This window comes from Alligator sinensis, unplaced genomic scaffold, assembly GCF_000455745.1.
Source record: "Alligator sinensis unplaced genomic scaffold, ASM45574v1 scaffold978_1, whole genome shotgun sequence".
Lineage (NCBI taxonomy): Eukaryota > Metazoa > Chordata > Crocodylia > Alligatoridae > Alligator > Alligator sinensis.
Window position 1 is genome coordinate 1,696,150 of NW_005842220.1, and position 25,088 is coordinate 1,721,237.

Here is a 25,088-nt window from a genome sequence, read left to right on the forward strand (position 1 = left end):
CACAAAAAGCCACAACCCCCCCAGCCACCCTCCCCCCACAAACCTCATACCCACTCATACCTTAATATTCACACACATACACCCACATGCGCTCCACACCACATACCCACACCCCCCCAATCCCATACATATCCACACCCTCCCCCACACCCCACAGACACACCCACAGCCCCCCCACAGATCTATACCCACCTGCCCATACCCTCCAGCTCCCCAACATACAAGAGTAAGACTTCACTTGAAGCTATTATACAATCACCTCTATGTACACTACGCAAACACGTGTAAATCAGGACAAAATTATTTTTTTGAAATCAGATCAATGACTGTTGTAGATATTTGATTTTTAGAATATAATTTGTTTTTTTTCGTGGTTCCAAGATGGCCACCCTCCTTGCTGAAAGCAGTAGTTTCGGGGGCAAGGGGGAGGGACTTCTAGTAGCAGAGGTTAGGGGGCAGGACTTCTGGTCCCAAGATGGTGACCAGAATCTGTGTTATACTGGAACATGTGGCAAATTGGTCAATAATACATTGCTGGTGCAGAAGAAAGCACAAATATTCTGAAATATTAATAGGAGTGCCTTACGTAAGATCTTGGTGTTGATTATTATTCTGGACTTTATTAGTGAAGCAGCACAAATAACAGCATCTTGATTTGAACACATTTTAGGAAAGTTTGATAGGCAAACTGGAGAGAGACCATAGGAAAGCAGGAAGAACAAGAGGTTTAGAAAACATGGCCTGCATGTGAAGTTTGAAGGAATTGGATTTGTTTATTAGATCAGGAGAGAGAGAAAACTGAAGCAGACGTAAATATTCCGATAGGTAAGAAGTTGTTGTGGTCAGCCGTCTTTGCATGGATGCAGAAAGAAGAAATAGTAAATCTCATTTGGGGAATACTTTAACTAGTTTTGATATCACTTTGGCAAGGGAATTGTATTAAGTGGCCTCTTGAAGTTCCCTTCTAGTCTTTTATTTCTATAATTCTGTTTTCCTCCAGCCCTGTAACTTAAAAGATCATAATCTATCAGTGCTCATGATATGGACCAGGCCCAGGGTCAGTGAGGATCTAGTCAGGGAACTTCTGGTGGACTAGACATGTTCAAATCAGTAGGTCCTGATGATCTCCACCCCAGAGTGCTGAGGGAAGTGGCAGAGGTCATTGCAGGACCCCGGCACAGCTTTATTAGCACTCATACTCTGGCGAGGTGCCAGAGGACTGGAAAAGGGCCAATGTGGTCCTCATTTTCAAAAAAGGGAGGAAGGAGGACCTAGGAAACTATAGGCCCGTTAGTCTTACCTTGGTCCTGGGGAAGCTCTTTGAGAAAATTATCCAGGAGCACATATGTGAGGGACCAGCATGGGAGATGATGCTTAGGGGCAACCAACACGGGTTCATTAGAGGTAGGTCCTGTCAGACCAACCTGGTTGCCTTCCATGACCAGGTCACACAATCCTTGGACATGGGTGTCGCAGTGGATGTAGTCTTTCTGGACTTTGACACTGTCTGTCTCTCACCCAATCGTCATTAAAAAATTAAGTGACTGTGGCGTCAGCGTCTACACAGAGGGGTTGCAAACTGGCTGGAAGGCCACACCCAGAGGGGGGTGGTGGACAGGTCATTTTCGACCTGGGGGGATGTGGGCAATGGGGTTCCCCAGGACTTGGTCCTTGGGCCTGCACTGTTCAACATCTTTATCAGCAACTTGGACTAGCGGGTGAAAAGCACTTTGTTCAGATTCGTGGATGACACTAAGATGTGGGGAGAAGTGAGCACACTAGAAGAGAGGGACAGGCTACAACGAGATCTGGACAGGTTACAGGGGTGGGCAGATGAGAATAGGATGGGTTTCAACACAGACAAGTGCAAGGTACTGCACCTGGGGAGAAGGAACCAGCAGCATACCTACAGCCTGGGGAACTCCCTTCTTTTCAGCACAGAGGCAGGAAAGGATCTTAGAGTCTCTATTGATTCCAAGATGAACATGGGCCACCAATGTGGGGAAGCGATCAGGAAGGCTAACCGCACCTTGTCCTGCATCCATAGATGCATCAGAAGCAGGTCCAAGGAGGTGATCCTCCCCCTCTGCGACATTGGTCAGGCCACAGTTGGAGTAGTGCGTCCAGTTCTGGGCGCTGCACTACAGGAGGGATGTGGACAGCATCGAGAGGGTCCAGAGAAAGGACACTCGCATGACCAGGGGGCAGCAGGGTAGGCCCTACGAAGAGAGTCTACAGGACCTGAACCTGTTCAGCCTCCACAAGAAAAGACTGAGAGGGGATCTGGTGGCCATCTACAAACTGGCCAAGGGGGATCAGCAAGCAATGGAAGAGTCCCTGTTTCCCCCGAGCACTACTGGGAGTAACAAGGAATAATGGCCATAAGTTGACTGAGAGTAGATTCAGGCTAGACATCAGGAGGCACTACTTCACAGTCAGGGTGGCCAGGAGCTGGAACCAACTTCCAAGGGAAGTGGTGCATGCTCCTGCCCTGGGAGTCTTTAAAAGGAGGCTAGATAGACACCTCGCCTTGGTTGTTTGACCCCATCATTCTTTCCTGCCCGTGGCAGGGAGTCAGACTTGATGATCTGATTAGGTCCCTTCCGACCCTACCAACTATGGATGCAAAACCATGTAATTCTGCTTTCTGAACCAACCTGTTAAATTGCTAAAACCAAACTGCTACTTATGAAACTAGTAAAGTACTTTCGGCCCTAGTTTTGTTTACTTCTAAGCCTAGATGTGCCTCAGTTGGGTGAGTTTAAAGTACTACTGGATCTTTGTTTCCCTCCTGATGCATAATGCACAAATCATAGGGTATAGAGTTTTTATGTAGTTGCTCTGCTACAGATGTTTCTTCTTGTTAATTTGGCTGTGTAGATAATCTTTGTTTTTAAAACTTCTTAGATGCATGTCAGAAGTATACCTGCCATCTCAGTTGTGCTACTGAACAATCTTGAGGGAATTAAAAACTAGTATAGATAGATTTGCAATTTTAGAATTAATAGATGAAGTAAAAAGTAGAATCTAAAAGGACATTTTAAATTTTGAAGTAAAGTTTATTAAAAATCCTCTGGGGTGTTTATCTTTTTTTTATATACCATATGTATTTGGCACACAAGTAACTGAATGTGGGTTTTTTTGGTTTGTTTTGGTTTTGAAGGTCCAGATCAAGAAGGCATTCTCATAGACGTTACACTCGCTCCAGGTCCCACTCCCATTCCCATAGGAGACGATCTCGAAGCAGATCATACACACCAGAATATCGTCGTCGAAGGAGCCGCAGTCATTCTCCAATGTCTAACCGAAGGAGGCATACTGGCAGCAGAGTATGTGGTATTCATCAAGGCTAAGTATTAACCTAAATAATTAATTCTTTGTTAACTGCTTTCTATTAAAACAAAAAATAATATCTATCCTACAAGTGCATGTGAAAATTCCTGTTTTTGTGTATGTTAATGAAAGAGGTAAGATCTGAGACATCTAGTATCCAGGCTGACTGCAGGAGTACGAGAAAGACATTGCTTGACTACTGTTTGAACCAATTCCCTTTCACTTGATACTAGGTGTTACTCTGCAGAATCATGTTTTTGAGCAGCATCACGATGTCTGGACTCTGGGTCTTTAGATCTGTGCCTTCCTCTGCCAGTCTTTCCTCCTTGCCCCCTGCTGCTTGACTACTTATTCATGCATAGTTCACAGCATATTGTATTCAAGAGCACTTGTGACTGTGCACATCTAATATTTACTAAAGAAGAACTACAGTTAGAATTTATCTTTTTTGGACCTTCTTGGTAAAGGAATGCCCTGTGGGCTCTCTTGTTTAAGTGTGGATCATTTCTGCTCTGTGCAGGTTGCTGGAGCATATCTAAGGAGTGACCTGTATAGTGGCCTCAGCCTGAGAACTAAGCCTCATCCTAGTCCTCTGCATACAAGATGAAACAAATCTCTTAGTATCTAAAGAGTTAATGTGTGTGTTAAGGATATACATTTTCATATACTTTTTACGTAAATCAAAACCAAAATTTCACCTGGGAATTGTGGGTCATAGTCTGTCAGACAAGGTGATCTGCACCTGGATACATTTCAGAAAGATCCTAGTGCCATCTGTCCATTCCTTCAAAAACTATATATATCTGTATATCTATATATATCTATATATATCCTACTGTTGAGTTTTACAGGCTGAAAAAAAATTATAAATTTTAAAGATGGTTTCAGGGTTATCCTTTAAGTTCCCATGGCTTTCTGTCTTGAAGATCATTCAGGGGACCCTTTGAAAACCTATCCCAGTCACCATATTCTTGAGCAACTAAGACTGCTTCCCCCTACATCAGCTTGAAGACCAGCCTCTTAACTACATGATCCTAGGCACAGGCCCTAATTCTACTTTCATTTAACTTGTTTGGAATGCTGTTGGCAGCAGTCTGGATTGCCACATTTTGTGGTCCTGTCTATAAGTCTCCTTTCTGACAGCCCTATTTTTGTACATACAACTTCAGCTGCATACATGCACTGACAGGGCAGCATGGAGAGCAGCACCCTGGAAGTAAGTCTGTGGAGGTGAAGGGGTGTATAGGAGGGAGGGGGTGTGGAGGGGTGCAGATTGAGGCGCCCATGATGAGGGAGGCAGTGGGGCTGGGGCAGGGTGGTGAATGAGACCCTGGGGGAACAGGACAGGGCTGCGGGCAGCTCATCCAGGGGATCAGCATCCTAGTACTTAAAAATGGCAGTGGGGCTGTTTGCACTAAAGTTCCGCCACCACCATTTTTAAGCACCAGGAGGCTTTTAACCGCAGCTAAGCATGGCAAGGGCCGAGGCAGACTGCCTGCTGTGGGCAGAACTTGGGGCTCTTCTTCCTGCTGCCTGTAACCTGGGAGCTGTGCACTGGCCATGCCGTGTCCCCTGCCTATTCATCAGCTAGAGGCACATCTCACTGCTGCCACTGTATGGGCAGGAGGCATGGCTCCTGAGGTAAGGGCAGCAGGGTGGCGAGCACCAAGCCCACAGCAGGCAGCCCACCTCCATTCAGCTGCACTCCGGTTAAAAGTGTCCCAGTGCTTAAACATGGCAATGGCAGTGCTTGAATGAAAACTCATTTGATGAGCTTTCATTCAAGCGCCCCTGCTGCCATTTTTAAGCACTGGGATGGTGATTCCCTGCCTACTGTTCCATCCTGCTTCCCACCCTTGCCTTGGGGTCCCATTCACCGCCTTGCCCCACTCCCTTACCAGGGGGGCCTCGGTCTGCCCCCCACCACTTCCCTTCCCCTCCACAGACTTATTTGCAGGGTGCTGTTCTCCACGCTGCATAACTGAATTCCTGTAAATCAGTTATTGGATTGGTATCGACTGATACATCTAGTGAATAATTGGCCATCAACATTGGCCCAGGAAATCTTTATTGGTGCACCCTTATAAAGTAGCCATTCTTTTACAAAGGATTTGGAATGACCAAAAGAGGTCAGAATGTTTTTGACGCTGTGAATTTCTATTTGAAACCTTTGGGTTTGTTTTGTAAATTGTGTAGGTGTAGGTACCACAGCACTCTTGTTCAGAACTACTGCCATAGACCAAGCCGTCTCCACCAGCACAAAATAGGGGAGAGAGAGGTGTTGCCAAGTGCCCAGGAACCATATATGGCAGAGATTTGCCCAGGTGGGATTCCTCAAGTCAAATGTAACCTCAAGTCAAACCATGCTCCAGAGGACAAGTAAACCTTTTACCTTGCCTCCTTAAAGGTTTTTGCTAATTGAGTCTGGGAAAACTACTATGTAATTGCAAGTCTAGCATCTAGTATGACCCTGAGACTGTCAGTAATGCACCAGCCTGTGTTTTTAGTTGGTTTATGTAGTGCAGAGGTGTCATACTCACCCTGGGCTGGGTTGGGGTCTGAAACACAGGGTCTGGCACAGCTATGTTAACATCCCCTTCCTCTTCCCCACCCCTTTTCCACCACCACCAGTGTCTTTGTCTACAAAGGGCCCTGAATTCTGCAGCAGGCCATGCCTCCCATCCCCAAGTTTCCAGTAGGCCAGTGAGCCAGACTGCATGGAACAGCTCCATGTGCCAAATCCAACTGAGAGGGAGGGCAGAGTGCTTTATGCTTGACACCCCTAATAATGTATTGGTTCTGTCTCTTCCACGCACAAGTTTTTTAGAAGCCATTATGTACCTAGTCATAAATTAATGACCATCTGTGGACCAGTTCAGGATCCCCCTGTTGACAGCCTCTTATCTTGTAGTGTGCTTCAGAACCCTGCGTCTGTTTCTGAGGTCAGTTTTTCATACTCTGAGAACTTCAGGTGGGATGGTCTCTGTTGGCTTCCAGGTGTTTAGTACTAAGCTGTCTACACTGTAAAACAGCAATAGCAGCTGCAGACCCCAGACTAATACTTGGATTCTCCAGATCCAGAAAGATGGTGATTTTTATTTTCAACTGTTTAACTCTCCTAAAACTTAGTACAGTATCATGAGACAAAGATAGGTCAGGTCACATACCTACCCTCAAAGTCATCTCCTTTTCACTTTGCAAAGGTCTGTTACAAACAAAGGACAGACTTGTCAAAAAAGGGTGCAGGAATCTGATACAGTAGCTAATACAGCTCCCTGCATAGTTGTGTATTTTTTTTTATTAATAGGTTTTGCTTACTATTTCTTTATAATCTTCCCATTATAAATACTGTCATAATCTTCATTATAAATAAATACTGTCATAAAATGTATTTTATTTCTTTGATGAAATTGGCCTTTTTTCTATACTCAAGTATAGTTGCAAGCACAGCAAAAGCTGTGTTAACCGGTATCTTGCGAGCCAGCATGCTCTGTTAACTGGCATGCTGACTTGTAAGGGAAACATGAAACCGGAAGTGCCCGCGATGGCACTTCCGGTTTCACGAAGCCCCCATGGCCCAGGGGCATAGCAGGCTGCGCGGGTCCCCCCCGTCCCTGTCCCTTGGGGCCTGCGGGAGGGGTGGCAATGCGGTGCGTGGGGCAACAACGCTCCAGACATGGTGGGACAGGCAGCGGCCTGAACAGCCAAAGAACCCTGTTCGGTCTGCTTAGTTATCTGGCATATTTTGTTATCCAGCACCCTCCATTCCCCATGGGTGCCAGACACCAAAGCTTTTACTGTATATTGATTCATATCATCATGCCTTGAAAATCAATACAGAATCTGGGTTGAAAGTGGCTTAAACGGAATTTTAAAAGGAAACAAACATAACCTAGTCAACTAAGAAAAATTGAGTGGTTTTAGAATTTTATTTATGTAACACTAGATCTGTTAATTAGTAGCACATTTTCAGATATTTTTCTCTATTACAGTATAAGATTCATACAAATGAAACATACACTTAAAGCTGATAATACAGGAGTTAAAGGTAAATACAAAGCAAAGAAATAACTGCTCCCAAAGGACTTCTCCCTAAATTTTTTGTTATGGTCAAAAACATTGGCAAATTACTTAAATTTTGCACGCACACGCACACACAGCAGTTTGATCTTAAATGTTAAGGTATCCCTTACAAATGTTAAGGTATCCCGTAACATTTCCAGATATTTCTTTCCTGTTTATCTATGCCTTTCATGTAGTGTAACTTTTAGAAAAAATTATCTGAACCTCTTGTTCAAGAATTCCCTGAACGATTAAATGAAACTGAAGAGTACCTAATTTTGTATGCCTGTCAGTAGCTTGAATCTGGAACTAGATTGCTGCTGCATATAGTCAGGCAATACTGTGAGCTTTCACTGTAGAATTTTTCCTTGTGCTGCAGAATGCCACCTGCATATATTCCTGATCTTTAATGTGGCAAACAAAAAAGTTCAGTGTAAACAAATGTTTTGTTATGTTTTGGTTTTCTTGAGTTTGGAAAGGCTGAAAGTATTTTTCCATGCTGTCAGCTTCACTGAAATAGGGAGGTGTTTAAATCAAAAGTTAAATTTATACAATATTAACTTATTGCTCATCCGTTTAGAGGTACCATTCAGTGATATTTTTTTTCCTCTACTCCCTTAGTTTTTCTCTTAACCATCACAGATGTTGAAAGCCTCAGTTGCAAAACTACTGTTGCTCAGGATAACTTAAAATAGCTGGCTTATAAAAGTGATAAAGTAACCTTGAAATAAAAATGTACAATTTAATTTTTGATCTACTTCTTAAAGTCAAAATGAATCTGCCACAATTTCTGTCATATACCCAGAATGTCAATCCACGAACCTTGAGCTAGAATTTTGGTCTGTTTCGCTGCTTGGTACACGTTCCTATGGCTACATCCTATGCCCTAAATAAGATGAGGCATTAGTCTTGATCCAATTTATGATGATAGGACAGGTGAACTTCATTAACGTGAAATGTGCTTTTGATTCACAGTTGCATGCAGACATAGTGGAAAGTGGTAGTAATATTGAGTCTTAATGGAAAATTGCAGGTTTAACTAAGATCTTCATATCTAGAAAGAGATAAAGAACTCAAAATGCATGAAAGAATTGTGTAAAATGGCATACATTAATGTCAGCCAATCTTTGTATTGAGGTCAAAGGTGAGATATATACATACATCTATCTCTGAGTGACCATATGTACCGGATGTTGCAGGCTGCCCTGATCAGTTAAGGTAAACTGAGGCAAAAGTCCTGGATGAGGATGCTGCTGCCCCCAGTGCCCAGCCCGGCTCCTGCTGAGCAGCACATGGAGGTGGGGAAGGGGCTGAACTGGCACCACTTGTCAGCTGGGATAGTTGCCTACCATCAGCAGCTTCATGCCCTGCTGCTGCGGTCCTTGCTAAGGCCCAGGCTGTGCATGGCGGCCCCAGGTGGCTGCCAGTGGCCTCTGCACTGGGGAAATGGAGCCTAGCCAGGGCCTCTACACTCTCCTGTCCCACCCTGCTGTCTGCGGTGTAGATGTTCTGGTGCCCCACATCCCAGATTCCCTTAATAATATGGTCCCCCTAGATGTAGTGAATGTGGCCTTTTCTCCTTCTGTTAGTTTTTGTTCATGTTATGCCTGAAGCATCTTAGTGGTTCAGTGTGGGGAAAGCTTGTACAGCTGCTTTCTTATTCTGTCTGCTCCAGAGCTATCAATCCAGCATCGTGCCACAAATATTCAATTCACCTTTATTAAATGTTGAATTTGGAAAATGCATTAGGTTAAAAATGCTAACCATTGACTACTTGGCTGAACAAAGTGTATAGTGTTTTCTCCTAAAACATTTTGAAATGTAATTGAAAATAAATATGGCAGCACTAACACTTCATTGGAATTTATTTTGAATTGAATGTTTATTTTACCAGGCTAATCCAGACCCTAACACATGCCTTGGAGTGTTTGGTCTCAGTTTGTATACCACAGAAAGAGATCTACGTGAAGTCTTTTCCCGCTATGGACCTTTGACTGGTGTCAACGTCGTTTATGATCAGCGGACTGGTCGATCACGGGGATTTGCTTTTGTTTATTTTGAAAGAATAGATGATTCTAAAGAGGTAAGTTCATGCTTTCCTTACTGAGTTTTCATGATTAGGTTAGGTCTTCATAAAGACATTTTTTTAGACAGACGATATAAATTTATTTTGAGAACCCTTACACAAAAACAACTTTCAGTATATTCGAGATCAATTTGAAACACTTTCCTTCAATTGAAGTTCAATCATTATGCCCCCATGCTTCCCTTGGGGGTGCATGCAGTGCATCCTGTGCCTTGCCTCAGATGGACAGCTCCTGACCTTGCCTCAGCCGTACTCCCTCCCTCACCATGGGGGCCTCTATCTGCCCCCACTTCCCCCACCACAGACTTACCGGCCAGATGCTGCTCTCCATGCTGTCAGGCTACATTCCTAGCTGTGTGCATGCCTGAGGCTGCACACATGCATGCGCCATTTATTTGTTTCTATTTAAAGCAAAATATCAGCCACACTGGCCCAAAAAAGCCAATTGCCGATGTCAGTTTTCCTTTTGTCAGTGCCAATATGATATGGACCAATATATCGGTGCACCTCTATTTACCACTGTGTTCTACACAGTTTTGCTACCTGAAAGGTCCAGTATAGCTGTGTACATGTAAACAGTTACATAGTTAATATTTTCAAATATGTTACTCACCATCAGTCAAAAATTCCTTCTTTACTAGATAATAATTTCTTTGTGTCTTATCAAGCAGATACATTGGAATGGTAATGAGTTGTATGAAATGCACAAATGGCATTTTAAGAGTATTAAGGAAATTTCTTTAAATATTTTGGACATATATATTTCTCATATACACATTTTGCATTTTACAGCTAAAAGATTTACTGAACAGAAGAAGTCATTTTAAGCAATAACTTAAACTGCTTATTTCAGATTTGGCAAGGAAAACTTCCAGCTTCTTTAAATTTCTTGAGAGAGAGTACCTTCTAAATGTGAATGGAAGGGTTGTTTTTTTTAGAGGTTCTTTCTGAGGTGTGTATTAGTTTCGATTGTTTTTGGGCAATCCTTTAAAGTTTTACAATTAGGAGATCACACTTCTCTTAAATTCCCATACTGAATTTCAGTGAGCTATTAGTTCAGTGCATGTATTTCTTACTTAAATGTTTCCAAAGATTGTAACAATTGTAGGCCTTATTTCATAGATTTTATAGACATTAGGGCTGGAAGGGGCCTTCCAAGATCATCAGGTCCAGCCCCCTGCCCAAGGGGCAGGAAGTTGGCTGGGGTCAGATCACCACAGCAAGATAAGCATCCAAGTGTTTCTTAAAGGTATCCAGTTGCACTTCTGGGGGGAGTCTATTCCAGACTCTGGAAACTTTCCTTATGTCCAGTCTAAAATGATCTTACAGCAGTCTGTGAAGGTTAGACCTTGTCTTCCCTTGGGGTGCTCTGGTGAACAGACATTCTCCCCATGCCTGATGTTACACTCCTTATATACTTATAGGCTGCCACCAAGTCACTCCTGAGCCTTCGCTTCTCCAGGCTGAAGAGTCCCATGCCTCTCTACCCTTCCTCCATAAGGCCTGTTCTCTTGACCTTTAATCATGTGCGTGGCTCTCCTCTGGACTCTGTCAAGTTTCTCCACATCCTTTCTAAAGTGTGGAGCCCAGAATTGGATGCAGTACTCCAGCTGTGGCCTCACTAAGGCCAAGTAAAGAGGGAGGATGATTTCTTGGGTCTTGCTTGAGATGCATCAGTAGAAGCAAGCCAAAGTTTTATTTGCTTTGCTGGCTGTGGCATCACATTGGTGGCTCATGTTCATCTTGTGGTCATTCATGACCCCCAAGTCTCTCTTGGTCATGGTGCTAGTGAATGTAGCACTGCTGCGCTTATAAGTATGGTGTGGATTTTTTCTCCCAAAGTGGAGCACCTTGCATTTCTGTGTTGTCATCGGGTTTGGATGCACCCATTTTGCTAGCCTGTTCAGGTTGGCCTGAATCTCCAGCCTATCCTCTAGCGTGACTGCACTTCCCCATAATTTAGTGTCATCTGCAAACTTAGCCAGTCCACTTCTGACCCACTAATCCAGATCATTTATGAATATATTAAAGAGTACTGGTCCAAGTACTGAGCCCTGAGGGTTGGTCACCATGTGCCATGTTGACTTGGTTCCATCGACTATTACTCTCTGGGTCTGACCACAGAGCCAGTTCCCCAGCCCTCGGACTGTAAGGCTGTTGAGGCCTCAGTTTCCCAATTTTACCATGAGGACATCATGGGAGACCAAATCAAAGGCTTTTTTGAAATATAAGTATATGACATGAACCTCTTCTCCTTTGTCCAGGTGATGCGCCACCTGGTCATAGAAGGAAATGAGCTTGGTCAGGCAAGATCTACCCACAACGAAGCTATGTTGGCTCTCTCTCAGAACGTTGCCTTCCACTAGCCTGTTGGTGGTGGTTTCACTGATTTATTTATTTTTTATTTTTTAATTCCCATCTTTCCAGGGATTGAGATAAAACTGCTTGGCCTGTAGTTCCCTGGATCTTCCATCTTTCCTTCTTTTCTTGAAGACGGGCCTTAATGCTTTGTATTAAAATTTGATTCCTTTTTAAGGATTATTTTCAAATTGAAAAACCTTAGGATATTTTTATTTTGATAGTGTAATTATAATATTAAACCAGCCTTTTATTTGAAAAATTTTGATTAACCCTGAAGCTTAATTTATCTGCATCTACCCATTGAGACCCTGCTTTAACCTCGCTAGGTCTAGTATAAAATCTCTAAAGGAACATGGATTTCACTGAACTGTTTTAGTAGCTCTTCTCTTTTCCTTAAGCATGTCTCAGAAGCCTGAGGGATCTCTGGTTTCTTTCAGCTTTCTTTATGACAGGTTTTTGTGTTGGTTGGTTCTAGTCTATCACAGCTTGATCATTTGCACCTGGATTTAAGTAATCTCTGTCCTTGATATTTGTTTCCTAAATAGGGGTTGCAGCACTTGAGAGTGGGATTGGCCCCTACACATTCAGTTCTAGCACTCAGGCCAATTTTGCAAGTGGGGCTGAGTCAGTTGGAAGTGAAATGATCTTTGGCCTTACCTGAGGTTGCCTGGATAGAATCAAAACAAAGTCAAAACTGAATCTCTCACAGGGCAGGTTAGAAAACTGTTAATAAAATGTCGCTTTCAAATGTGATAGGTCCAATATAACATTTTTTTGTTGTCCTTGAAATTGTGTTAAAACTTAAGGCTCTGATGGATGCTTCTTTTTGCCCTTTCCCCCCACTTTTCTTCCCCCAAGTGTTGTGTGAAATGTGGGGGATGGGCACAGAGGTAGCCATACTTGGGGGAGGATGTCTTACCCCCAAACATATTTAACATGCTTAGTGATTTTTCATCTTTAAGGGGTATACAAATGTTAACAAAAACCCCACAGTATCACATAATAATCTTTGCTTGACAGCCAGGAAATCTTAGGCATAAAGGGTTTACTGCCTTGAGGAAGGTGCCCAATATCATTGCCAGATGTAGAGCTGGCAGATGGCAGGTTTCAGGTTTTTTAATTTAAGGCTGCTTCTATGCTGGGGTGTATCTGTCTCCTGTTAATATGTTGCATTGATGGAAAATGAATGTAGGTTTAATACAAGTAGTTGAACAATTGAAAATGTTCAGCTTCCTATTCCAGGGTAGGTAGTCTTTGTTAAAGAGGGAGGAGGGTTTTTGGGTGTTCTGTTATTGGATCTGGCACAGCTATCCTGTGTGTACCTGGACAGTCTATTTAGAGGTTTAATTTCCCTACTTTTAAAATGGAATAACTAACTGGGGATGGGAGAGTTAGATGATGATGTATTCATATGAGAGATTTTATTCTCCGCCCGCCCCCCCCCCAAATGCATGGTGACCATGCATCCCAATTTTGCTGGGACAGTCCCAGATTTCATAGGCTGGTCCGTAATGGCTGGTGAAAAGTCCTGGAATAGCAGGTATGTGGGGCACAATCTGGTGGGGAGGTAGAGTGGCATGGTGCTCCAGACAAGCCAATGGACTGGAGCAGTGTCCATTCCAGCCTGCCTCCAGCTGCTGCTAAGATTGAGCCTGCCAGGTAGGAAGGGTGGCACCTGCTCTAGTCTGCCCACCTTGTTTCCACACTGCAGCAGTAGTGCCTGCATGCCCACCTGCCTGGCGCAGCATGCCTCCCCACCAGACTGTGCCTGGTGCCTCTGCCCACTGGTCTGCCCACAGCAATGTCACTGACTAAGCAGGGGGGGAGACACGACACACGGACGGACAGGACACGGACGGACAACCTGGCTCCTCAGCATCTGTATAGTTTGAATCAGCTTTAGAAAAAAGGATCCAATCAGCTATTAGATAGAAGCACCAAAAAGCCCTGCTGAAGCGCACAATCTATACAGACGGGCTAGCTGGCTTAAACTAACACAGTGCCTCTTCTGGGCATGTGCTGCGCTTGGCATGCCAAGCTTAAAGTAACTGCTGGGTTGGGGGGGTCTATGTCTGTAAGCAGCCTTTGTTACTAAATGTACACAGAGTGAAACAGTAGCTCTGGGAATCTTGAAATTTCCTCACCCTTCATAGTTGAGGGTAAACTCTGAATCTTAAGTGTGGTGGTTTTGCTGTCAGACTGGTTAGGTGCCATTGTTGGCTGTGTTTGCAGATATATTTCTAATCTGTTTATCTCGCAATCCTAAACTCTCTTTCAGGTTTCAGGAAGGAACACCTGCCCATCGTATCAAACTTCCATCTTCCTTCCTGAGTTATGCATAATGTTATTGCATTTTTTCAATACAAAGTCTGTAGCATTAAATGCAATTGAACACTGTCTTGTAGTTAACACTTTATTTTAACACAAATTGAAAAATGCTAAACACCTGTAGATGTGTTTTTAATTATTGCCATCATATTTTGGATTTTTTGGTCAGAGTTTAGATGGTCACAGAGGCAGATTTTGAAATAGTAATTTTGATGACTGTTTCTATGGCTGTGGATCAGTTTCCAAAGCAGGGTTGCAAGCTCCACAGAAAATCATATGTAGCAATTGGGCTTGCACTGGAAGTGATATTGCTGTAAAAAAAAAAAATCAGGAATGTTTGCTAAAATCACAGAATAAGCCCCTCCATTTTGGCTTTTGATGCTGCTATTCCATGATATAGCCAGAGTTGAAGGTGCAATGCTACTACAGTGAAATCAGTCATTCCTGATGAATAGGAAAAGAGAGTTTCTCCTAAAGCTCTCATGGAGTACTGTATTCTATCTTCTTCCATACCTTTTGAAGCTATCCAAAATTGCAAGACACAAAATATTACTGTTACTGAAAAGGTTATTTTAGTGGGGTTCTCATTGTTTGAACTTGGCAGTCTTATTTCACAGCTCATCCTCTGTAAAGCATGGCTGCCTCAGTTGCATGTGCCATGTGTGCTTTGCTTTGCAAAACTTTTGTGAGTGCCTTCTGCAGGCTTTTTTTCAAACCTTTACTGATCAAAATGTCCATGGAATTTGCAACTAAATTCTAGTTGTGGTTTCCAAAGAAGTAATACCCAAATTCTTCTAGCTGTGAGAATATTATTTTCTGGATGTTTCTTACATGTCTTTTGGCTCTTTAAAAACACAATCTAAATCACTATATTACTGAATATAGTCGCATATACAATTAATTATATACGTTAACATTGTTTATGTTTTGTTATATGTAATGTTTTATGTTGAACATGATAATTTATGCAGATGCTTATAGTCTGTCTGTTAAATTTAGTCTTGGATAATGGCCTGTTTTTGTGACTTGTATCTGGTCATTTAAGTTGACAGTCCCTGAATTTACCAGACTTGCAGAAGGTTCTTTCTGGGAAACATTTGTATTAAAGAGAAAAATCGGATCAGTAATAATTTTTTTTTTGAAGATACTTCAGAGAATTGATATTCCATCTTAAAATTATACCAGAGAAACATTAATGTATTTTTTGTGGCATACTGAAATCTTTTTTTTACTGAAATGTCTTGATGGATTTTCATCCTATTATTCTGGGGCTTGGTTTCTTCTTGGATCCATAATTACCACAGGCACTGTGTATCACAGGAAAAATATGTAGCAATATGTATTGTTGGCAGAAAAAAAATGTAGTACTAGAAAGCCACCTGCTTAACCTTTAGCTAAAATACATCAAGGTGCTTCAATAATAAAATATTACAAATAGATGTTTCCTCACTAGAACCTCAACTACAGTATCTATGTTTTGGTAATAAAAATATAAGAAAACGAATTGCATGTAGGACTTGGTTAATTTAGGACGTTATATGGGATTAGTGGTGGCAATAGACACCATCATTGGCAGCCTAAGCAAAGGGACCCAGGAGTGTTCAAGTGTGGTTTGAATTACTTCCTGTCCCATAGAGATCATTTGTCTAAGTAAATAAAAGCATATTGATTAAAACATGAAAAAGTGTGAACTTGACATGTTGCTAGATGTTTTGTCCTGTAGGTGGAGCACTTCAAAGTTATTAGTGCATCACCTTTGGCAAGTACTAATTTAAATCCCAAACGACCAGAAAAATATTCTGACTTTTATTTTGTAAATCAAAACATTGAAACTAACTGCTCTCCTCCACAGTGCTGGCATGTGGGTATATTCAGAAATAAAATTTTAGTGATACTTGCTTAACTCTTCATGCTGATTGTCCAGAGTGCTTAAAAACTTAGTGTTCACCACTACAGTCTTAAAAAAAAAAAAAAAAAATCTAAGCACAGAACTGTTGATGTGCTAAAATAGGTCAAAGGAGCAGTAGACCTGTGGGATTCATTCTAGAAGATAGTGAACTATCCTGAAATTCTTATTCATTGATACAATTAACAAGTATTCAATTTTTTTAAAGTATAAAAATTCTGGTATCTAGCATTCCATATTTTTCTACCATATTTTTCAAATTCTTAGTCTTTTTAAAGAATAAAGATCCTTTGACAGGCTGTCTTACCACAGAAATTAAGAAACAAATTAGCATTTTAGAACAATGTATTTACTACCATAACTACCTAAATCAGAGCAGGAACCTAATTTATTGTTCAGTGGAAATTAAATCCTGAATTTGACTTGCCCAGGTTACTTTGAGAAAAGAGGCACTTTCTTCAGATATTTAATTTTGTGCACATCCTATTCAAATTGTGATGAAAGCTTTTGAACAGTGTATTGCTTTTACAAAAGTATTGTTTTTAGTTCATCTGTCCTTAGTCCTGTTGTATTTTATTATCCTATCCTTTGAATTGCATGGCTTCTTTGTGGGAGTGATTACAACCTAGGAAGGTCTCTGGCCTGTTTTCTTATGATAGCAATACTTTTCATGTAAGTAATCTTTTTAGGGATTAAAAATAAATGTACAGGAATTTCCATCTGTTCCCAAAACTAATAACTGCTGTTTATGGTTTAAACATTTTATTTTTCAGGGTAATGTCCCTGCAACTATGTAAATTAAGTATGCTTTGCACCTGCCTCATTGGTTTCACAGTAGTTATTGCTCCACTAAGTTGACAGTACTTCATAGCAGTTTGAGACAGTATAATGGCTTCATATTTAAGCTGGATGGAGTTTCATTTTAAACCTACAATATAGTTACCATAGCTGTTAAATCTTTATGAAAGACATTGACAGCTTCACAAATTACAGCTTTCCTATCTACTGCCCAGGTGCAAGACACTTCATCAGTATTAGCCTTCTCACAGTATTTACCAGCATGCTTCAAACCTCTCTTGGAGGTTCTTCCTGGGGTGGAAAAGCTGACTGATACCTTGTGCCTCTGTAGAACTCTTGTCACTTAGCTGATACTTTCACCTAGAATAGCAAATATAATAACATTTTTTATGTATATATTAATCCACTAGGGTGGTGACAAAATACCAACTTGATGTTATGGTCAGTACTGATTTGTTCCAGATTTAAAACAGTACCTTAAAGCCTCATTCTTCTGCTTTCTTGTCCTCTGCCAAGTCTCAGAAACATGGTCTTACCAAAAAAATGAACTTTCCCAATGGAATTTTCAGAAAAAGCTAAAAACGTGTTCTAGAAATCCCATCTTATTGTACCATTTTGTAAAGTCGTTTTAATTTCAGCTTGATTACAACACAGAAGTATCTGATAGCAAATCCATATTGAAATACAAATGGACAAATCAGCAGCTAAATGCAACATACTAAGCTTCTAAAAAGATACTGAATGGATTAACATGAATGTGAAAGTTTTTTCTCTTAAATTTGGAGTGCACTGATTTTTTTTTTTTCTTTCTGTGCCCCTCCCTCATATTTTAACAGGGGGACTTTTACCCTTTTGACTAAAAAGTTTTAAACAAAATCCAGTCCCCTTCCCCCCCCCCCCCCCCAAAAAAAAATTTGATACATGGATGGTGTAAGTATCTTTGAAAATAATTTGCTTTCTACAGTGGTTTTAAATTGATTCCATTTCGTTTTGAGGAACTTTCCCAGACGGGTATTTTAATGTCTTAATTCATATGTATACTTAGAGTAAAAAGTAAATGGAAATGAATTTTGAATGCAACACCTCAGCCTAGTTGCAACAACATATACAAACTTTACCTTTTTTAAGGTATAGAAATAAACAAACTGCCATTCCCAGTGTATGTTCTGTGTGTGCTGTAAGCACATGCAAACAAGTTTAATCCTGCTGTTTCACCTGTGGGTTGCACCAAAAGCAGGGAAGGGAACAAGCTTGCAAAGAAACATCTAAGTCATTTTGCAACAGTTTTTAGGTCACAGCTTCTAAAACATTGTATACATTTATTTTTCTTAGTTCTTTGATGTTTAGAACAGAGCAGTTTGTTTTTTTTTAATACATCTGTGAAAGGAATGGCTAGCAGCTGAATGAGAAGTGGGAGTGTTGGTGGGGTAAAACATTTAAACATTTTCTGGTGTCCTTTGGGGGAGTTTGCTCTTAATTTTCTTGGGGGTTGGTCTTTCATTACAAGTTGCCCCAAGACTATGGATAAGGAGCTATAAAACTAAATAATACAGCATTGATTGTGTTTTGTGTAAGGGATTCAAGACCGTGAGATAGAGATGATACAGGCAGAGAAGGTAAACTTGTAGTTCTGCATCTCTTCCAGTAGACCTGATTTGTAAAACATCTGTTGAAGTGTAACATACTTAATAGTAGTTCTAAGACCTGCTTGTTAAAATGTCATTATTTGCTGTTATGACATTCTCATGTGTAACTTATTTCAAATTGTATTTTCCTCTGAGAAGAGGTGCTTTTCTTTCTAGTGTTAATTCTTCAAACAAAAAAAGCTCAAAATCAGGTGAGGGGTGTTTGTATAAGAGTAGTTATTTCAGCCATATTTTTTTACTTTGTAAGATTCAATCAAGAATACTAAACCATATTTCCAGAAATGTCAGTTGTCAACTAGAAAATAATGTATTGCACCCTTTGTGCCCCCCTTGAAATGTTGTTGGATTTGATGCGAGATCCCTGTTCAGTTTTAGTGTGTTCTGTTGCTGTTTGCTCTTATAGCAGAATAGCGCCCTTTTGTTTTATGATGTTACTGGAATTGTCTAAAAGTAAAATTTAAGTACTAATGTTCTGCATATTTAAATGAGATATTGCACATTATACTCTCATGGTTTTGTTTTACTGTTCCTGTATATCAAACCTAGTGGCTATTTTGTCCTGTTCGAGTAGAAATCACTAGATGGCGATATAATCTAGAGTTAAGCAGCATTAGTAAAAGAGCAGTCTGCATGCTCTAGTGGAGAACTCTGCGCCATGTCCAGTTTGGGGATAGAAATGCTGGCCACATTATTGCAGGGTTAGTTGCAGCCATGTTGGTCTGAGACCATAGGCAGACAAGGTTTTTTGGGTAGATGTGATATCTTTTATTAGACTAACTAAACAGTTGGGGGAAAAGTTATTTGCAAACTTTCAGGCAGTGCTGTACCTAGACTCCTGTGGTCCTGGGCAAACTTTTAGTATCGGGCCCCCATTTGCCAGAGATGATGATGATGATAATCATTAATTTCACCATTTTCAGGCCCCCTTTCTCTTTGGGTTCTGGGCAGCCACCCTGTTCACCCATGCCTGTGGCTGGCCCTGCTTTTGGGCACAAACACCCTTCAAGCATTGGGAAACTGCTGCGTTATTGTAGATTTGTGTTGCATTAATTTCAGCATTAAATGATAAGGTTATTTTTTTGGTCAGGCAAGGGCCTTAAAAAAAAAAAAAATTCTCAATCCCGTTTTGTTTTAGCAAGTTACAATTCTAGTTGCTTTCTGTCTGCAAACGAAAATGTTTAATTAGGGAGCAGGTTAGTGTGTTGCATTGGTCTTTGCAAACATATAATGAGAATGCACCTTGTGCTGATTTGCAATAAAAGCCCTCGTAGGGTTGCAAGGTTTTTGCTTATTTTACATGAGAAGGAAAAGACCTTTGATATCAGGCAAATGAAAGGTTCGTGTTAACTGCTCTATATATGCACCCCAAGCGCCCGTTACAGCGGAAAATTCAGTCGCGTAAAAGGGGCCAGAAGTTGTTTGCAAACATAACAAATGCCCAAATGGACTGAAGAGATCGGAACCGCCGATTTTTCAGTTCAACTCGCTCGTCCAGAGGTTGAGTCCTGCAGAAACACGTCCCGTCTCAAGCGGAGCGAGCCCTGCCTTGCAGGCTTGGGCATGGGGTGAAGGGCCATTGTATCGATCCAGGGCTGGAGCAGGGGCTGTGCGAGCCGGGCAGACGCGGGGCGGCCGGGGAGTGTGCTGCGCTGCCGGGGCTGGGGCGGAACGTTGTCATTAGGTATCCATGTAGGCTGAACCCGCCATTTTATTAAGCTCTGGAGTAGGTCCTTGTAAGGGAGATGGCAGGAGGCTGGGAGAGCATGAAATGGCAGCCGACTAGCAGTAATGCGGCCATATGCACCCTAGAGGAAGCCCCCGCATTGCACGGCTGCGGAGCCGGCCCTCCCCCCGGGGCAGAGCAGGCGCAGGGGAGGATGGCGCTTGCTCCGCTCCCCCGGTGCTGCCCGAGGAGCGTGGGCACGGCGAACACAGCGCTGCCGCCCGGCCCTGGCCGCGGGGGGCACTGGCAGGCCGCGGGAAGGGATGTGTTGGCTGCGGCTCTCGGTCGCGATTCCCGCGCCGCGGCTCAGGTCGGTAACGTGCCCGTCTCCCCTGCAGGCGATGGAACACGCGAACGGCATGGAGCTGGATGGCCGCAGAATCCGCGTGGATTACTCCATCACCAAGCGAGCGCACACGCCCACCCCGGGGATCTACATGGGCAGACCCACACAGTAAGGAATTGACTCTTGTTATGTAAATGGCATCAGATCGGCGTGGAGCGAGTATCTAAACAGTGGATGGAGTTAAACTGCGGATACTCAGCCTTTTTTACTAGAAGGGAATGGGAATCTTTCTTTTTGGTTTGGGGTTTTCCTCCGTTGGTTGGTTGATTGTTTTGGTTTAGTTACAGCTGTATCTTCTAAATTACTCTGAAGAGACTTAAGTCCTTCTGTAGTGTAACTAGTATTATGTGGATTTTTCCAAAAGTCTCATAATGCCACCTGAAAAATACTGAAAATAAACTGTAAAATATCCTTTATCCATCCCAACCCTTGAACCCCATTCAATCAGTGAGAGTTAGATACCTAATACCATTGTGGATCTGAGCTTTAATGTGTGTTCCTAAGCCCAACTGAAAAGTTGGGTTATTCAGTCTGACACAAAATATTTGGGGAAGGATTGCCACTGAAGAAAATGTTTTGACTTTCAGAGTTATTGTTTGCGAGAGAAGCAGATTTTTATACATGCATTATACCTATTTTGTTTGTTTGTTTTATTTTAACTAGCAGTGGAGGTGGCGGTGGTGGAGGAGCAGGTCGGCGTCGCGATTCCTACTATGACAGAGGGTACGACAGAGGATATGATAGATATGAAGAATATGATTACCGGTACAGGTAACTAGGTTTTCAATAATAACATGCTCTTCTTAAGTATAGTGTTTTTGGGGGGCACTTGTAGTACCAGCAGAAAACTAGTATCTTTAAAATAAACTGCATGCCAAAAACTGCTTTGTAGACAGAATCTTACTGTAGATGATGACTGTAGAGAGATTTTTTTTAAAGGTCTGCTATGTAGGGTATAATGCTTTCAAGGTTTCTGTAATTACTAGTACAAAATAACAATCAAAAAAATGATCCCATCTTTATTTCTGTACGGGAATAGAATGATGTCATGCTGATAAGGAGCTGGGTGGGAAAGAGAGTAAGATCTTGAGGGAACAGTTCCTTTTAAAAAGCACTTGGAAAGCAGCTGATGAAAAGTTATATGTGAAAGAAGTATTTGAGCAGTGTCACTCAAGTAATTGTTAAATGCTGTGGTTAGAGTAATTTGCTTTTCTAAGTGCTGGATGCAGCAGTTCCCTTCACTCTTGTTGTGTGGAGCATGAATTCCACTACCTTGCTCAGAAACGGCCTGTAAAAGGCAAAAGACTTGAGGAAAAAATCAGCGTAATCAAACTTCAGCCAAGTTAAATTGGTTGGTTGCTGATGAGCAAATTTAACATCCTTTATTTTCAGAGAAGAAAGGTGGGAAAAAGGAGAGTAGGAGGAGAGTCTAATGTAATATAGTGCAAAGATGATAAATTGGAGAGGGGAGAAATTTAAAGTTAAAATCATAATACATGTAAATAGAGGAAAATGGAAAACATGCAATATTTTAGAATAAAACAACACTGAAGGGTAAGTCCATGTCAGATACTGTTTAAAAAATCTTGTATCTTCATCCTTTGTCTGAAATGTTTGGTTATTTGTGAGGTTCTACAAGTATACGCAGTCTCAAGCACTGTATAAGGTAGAAAGAGGTAGTTTAACAGTGTTATTCTGAAAGCACTGTAGAATTTATTTAAAACCTCTGCTCGCTGCAGGTCCATTCACAGTATCTGACAAAGTAATTTGTTACTTGGGAAAGTTCATGCCTCTCTGAACTAGTTAGCTTATAAGGTGTTGCTCTGCCCTGCCTTTGCTCATTAAATATATCATAACAAGTTACAGTCAGCATAAAAGAAAATCATCTATACAGTCCAAGGCTGTAAGACAGATTTGGTCCTTCAATACTGAAATAAGTAAATATTAAAAAAAAAAAAAAAATCATAACCAAACTCAAATTTTATTTACTTCAAAGGAGACGATCACCTTCACCTTATTATAGCCGCTATCGATCGCGATCAAGATCCCGTTCATATAGCCCAAGTAAGTATTTGTCATCAGCTTATTAATCTGTTATACCGTGTTTGAGCTTGACACATGAGAAATCATGTGGATTTGATTGTTATAGTAACACTGCCTTCTCTTTCCAGGACGCTACTGAAGACCAGAAGAGGTGCAGTTGAAGACAAGATTTTTAAATACCAAGTTCAGATCTTAGCTTCCCCTTTGCCAACCTTCCCTTCCCTATGCTCCCTTCCCTGCCCACCCAAAGCTCTCTTAAAGATCTTTGGTTTATTTGGAATATCCATATTTTCAGTTGAAGTATTGCAGTTTTCCATCCTTCTGAAAATGTAATTGTTGTAGTTTTGTGTAGTTAAACATCTTAAGCAAAACTAAATAGGAAACCCAAAGTATTGATACATTTTGTAAGTCATTCTGGTTTTGTTTTTAAAACAATTGGACTCCTGCCTAATCAAATAAGAAGAGAGCAATGATATGTTTAGAGCTTGCATGTCATATGTAGTATACACATTCAGATGCTTTAATATAAACCTGTTTCCACATAACTTGTTAAATCTTTGTGTTGAAATGTTTACCTGTTACTTTTGAAAAATACATTACAGCTTTGAACTTTTTCTGTAAAAACAGGTTTCTTTTAGTCATGAACCAGAGGATTTCTTGTCAAATAGTCGCTTTGAGTGTAAAATATTAAAACTGTAGAGAAAACTTTGGTTTAATTTCTTTGGGATAAGAAACAGATTCTTGTATGCTGAAAATTCTGGCAGTGTTTTTAAAGATTTAAACTGCTACAACAGTGAACCCCATTTAGAGTTAAAATTATTGCAAATCTGTTTTTTAATTTTTTTAATTGTATTCAGTTTAATGTTTTCCCCCAAAATCAGTACAGGAAAAAAAATATTTATTGAACGTAGCAATTAAATAATTTGCTGTTAAAAAAAAAAATCCTTTTGGTATTGCAATGATCAGGCAAGTTCTAGTTTCCAATCTTTTTGGAGTTAGCAGTATGGATGGAAACATTACAGTTACATAAGCCTCTTCTTCCTCAATAAAAGTTAATTCCACCCAGATGGATTTTCCTGTCGTCTTCTTTGTATTTACAGGTGACTTGGATCTAAGTCAGTGTCACTTGATTTTAAGGAAGTTGAAACTAGTGTTCATTTTGTGTTTCCAGATTCTTATTTGGCACGGTTACTTAAGGATAAGAACCAATTTTCAATTACCCTGTAGCTGCTAATTTGTGCCCCTGTGTATACTAAGTTGTGGAGTTTTGTCTTAAGAAGTTTTAATAATACATGCAATCCTTATGTTAACAACTGGATAAATTGTCTGTTTTAAATACCTATCTACTGGGTAAATAGTTTTTACCGTAACAAGGTTTGTATTTTTTGTTTGATGTATCAAGCTATCATCTTTCATACTAATTTATACTGTTAATAGTAGTACTAACTTAAGTATCTGATAGAATTGTTTTTAAACTAAAGTGTTCCAGTTCCATCCTTCCCTCCTGGATTGTAAATCAGAAATGAAAGCCATAATTACTCGTATGGATAACAAATGGTGACTTGTTTCTCACCTTCTGTGATCAGTAATAAATTCAGCATCCTTTCTCTTCATAGCATGGGCTGTGTGCATTAAGCATTTCGTAGGCAAGAAAATGCCTTATTTGTGATTTGCCAATGGTGGAAGAGACTTGTATTGTAAAACATACTTTGATGACTAAATTGTTTATATGGATAAGCAATACTCCATAATAACCCTTAATATGTAGACTAGTGATCTACAGGTGATCCACAGTAATCTTAGTGTTTCATATGATCTGAAAATCTGTCTACATAATGAGGTAGAGAGAGAGTCTAAACTTGGGAAAACAGCATTGGGAGGGAAAAGTTGACTACCTCTGCATAACAAGATGGATGAAATTCTGTGTCCAGTTCAGACCCATAAGTGTTAAAAAGATCCTGAAAAAAATTGAGTATAAAGATGATATACAAAGATTAAGGGCTGGAAAAGATCTCTTACAATGAGAGATTTGGAGCACATTTAGTTATGAGAAGATTGAGGGGACTTCATTAAAGGTTATAAATATTTTTGGGGGGGGGGAGAAGATTCCAGGGAGGGCTCACTTAATCTAGTGGGAAATAGTGTAACAAGACAATAGCTATTAAATAAAGTTAGTCGAATTAAAATAAGAATTAAGACTTTTGCAACAAGCATAATTAAACATTGAAACAACCTATCATGGAAAATGATGTCATCTTCATTTATAAATTGTCAGATCAAGACTGGCTGCCTTGCTGCAAGTTGTGCATAAGTAATTAAGATCAATACTAGAGTAACTGGATTAAATTCTCTGGATACTATTATCAAGAAGATTGGATGGTCGTGTCTGCTTTGTGGGGAAAGAACACTCTGCCTGTGCATGAAATTAGTATTATATCAGGTGGTGTACTGCTGTG

At 40.9% G+C, this 25,088-nt stretch overlaps 1 protein-coding gene across 5 annotated transcripts in view; it reads left to right on the forward strand.

Annotated features, from left to right (window-relative positions):
* TRA2A (transformer 2 alpha homolog) overlaps positions 1 to 23,697 on the forward strand; it is a 28,821-nt gene extending 5,124 nt beyond the window's left edge. Inside the window, exons 1-8 of one of the 5 annotated variants that reach the window (XM_025208111.1) lie at positions 659 to 825; positions 3,164 to 3,329; positions 9,290 to 9,478; positions 14,121 to 14,173; positions 20,582 to 20,697; positions 21,253 to 21,354; positions 22,586 to 22,653; positions 22,761 to 23,697. In XM_025208111.1, coding sequence (XP_025063896.1) covers positions 3,297 to 3,329; positions 9,290 to 9,478; positions 14,121 to 14,173; positions 20,582 to 20,697; positions 21,253 to 21,354; positions 22,586 to 22,653; positions 22,761 to 22,793 — 594 coding nt within the window. In that variant the 5' untranslated portion in view covers positions 659 to 825; positions 3,164 to 3,296 and the 3' untranslated portion in view covers positions 22,794 to 23,697. Of the gene's footprint in view, positions 1 to 658; positions 826 to 3,163; positions 3,330 to 9,289; positions 9,479 to 14,120; positions 14,174 to 20,581; positions 20,698 to 21,252; positions 21,361 to 22,585; positions 22,654 to 22,760 lie in introns of those variants that run through there. The other 4 variants (XM_025208110.1, XM_025208113.1, XM_014521513.2 and 1 more) reach the window with 4 other exon arrangements.
* Positions 23,698 to 25,088: the final 1,391 nt, after the last annotated feature.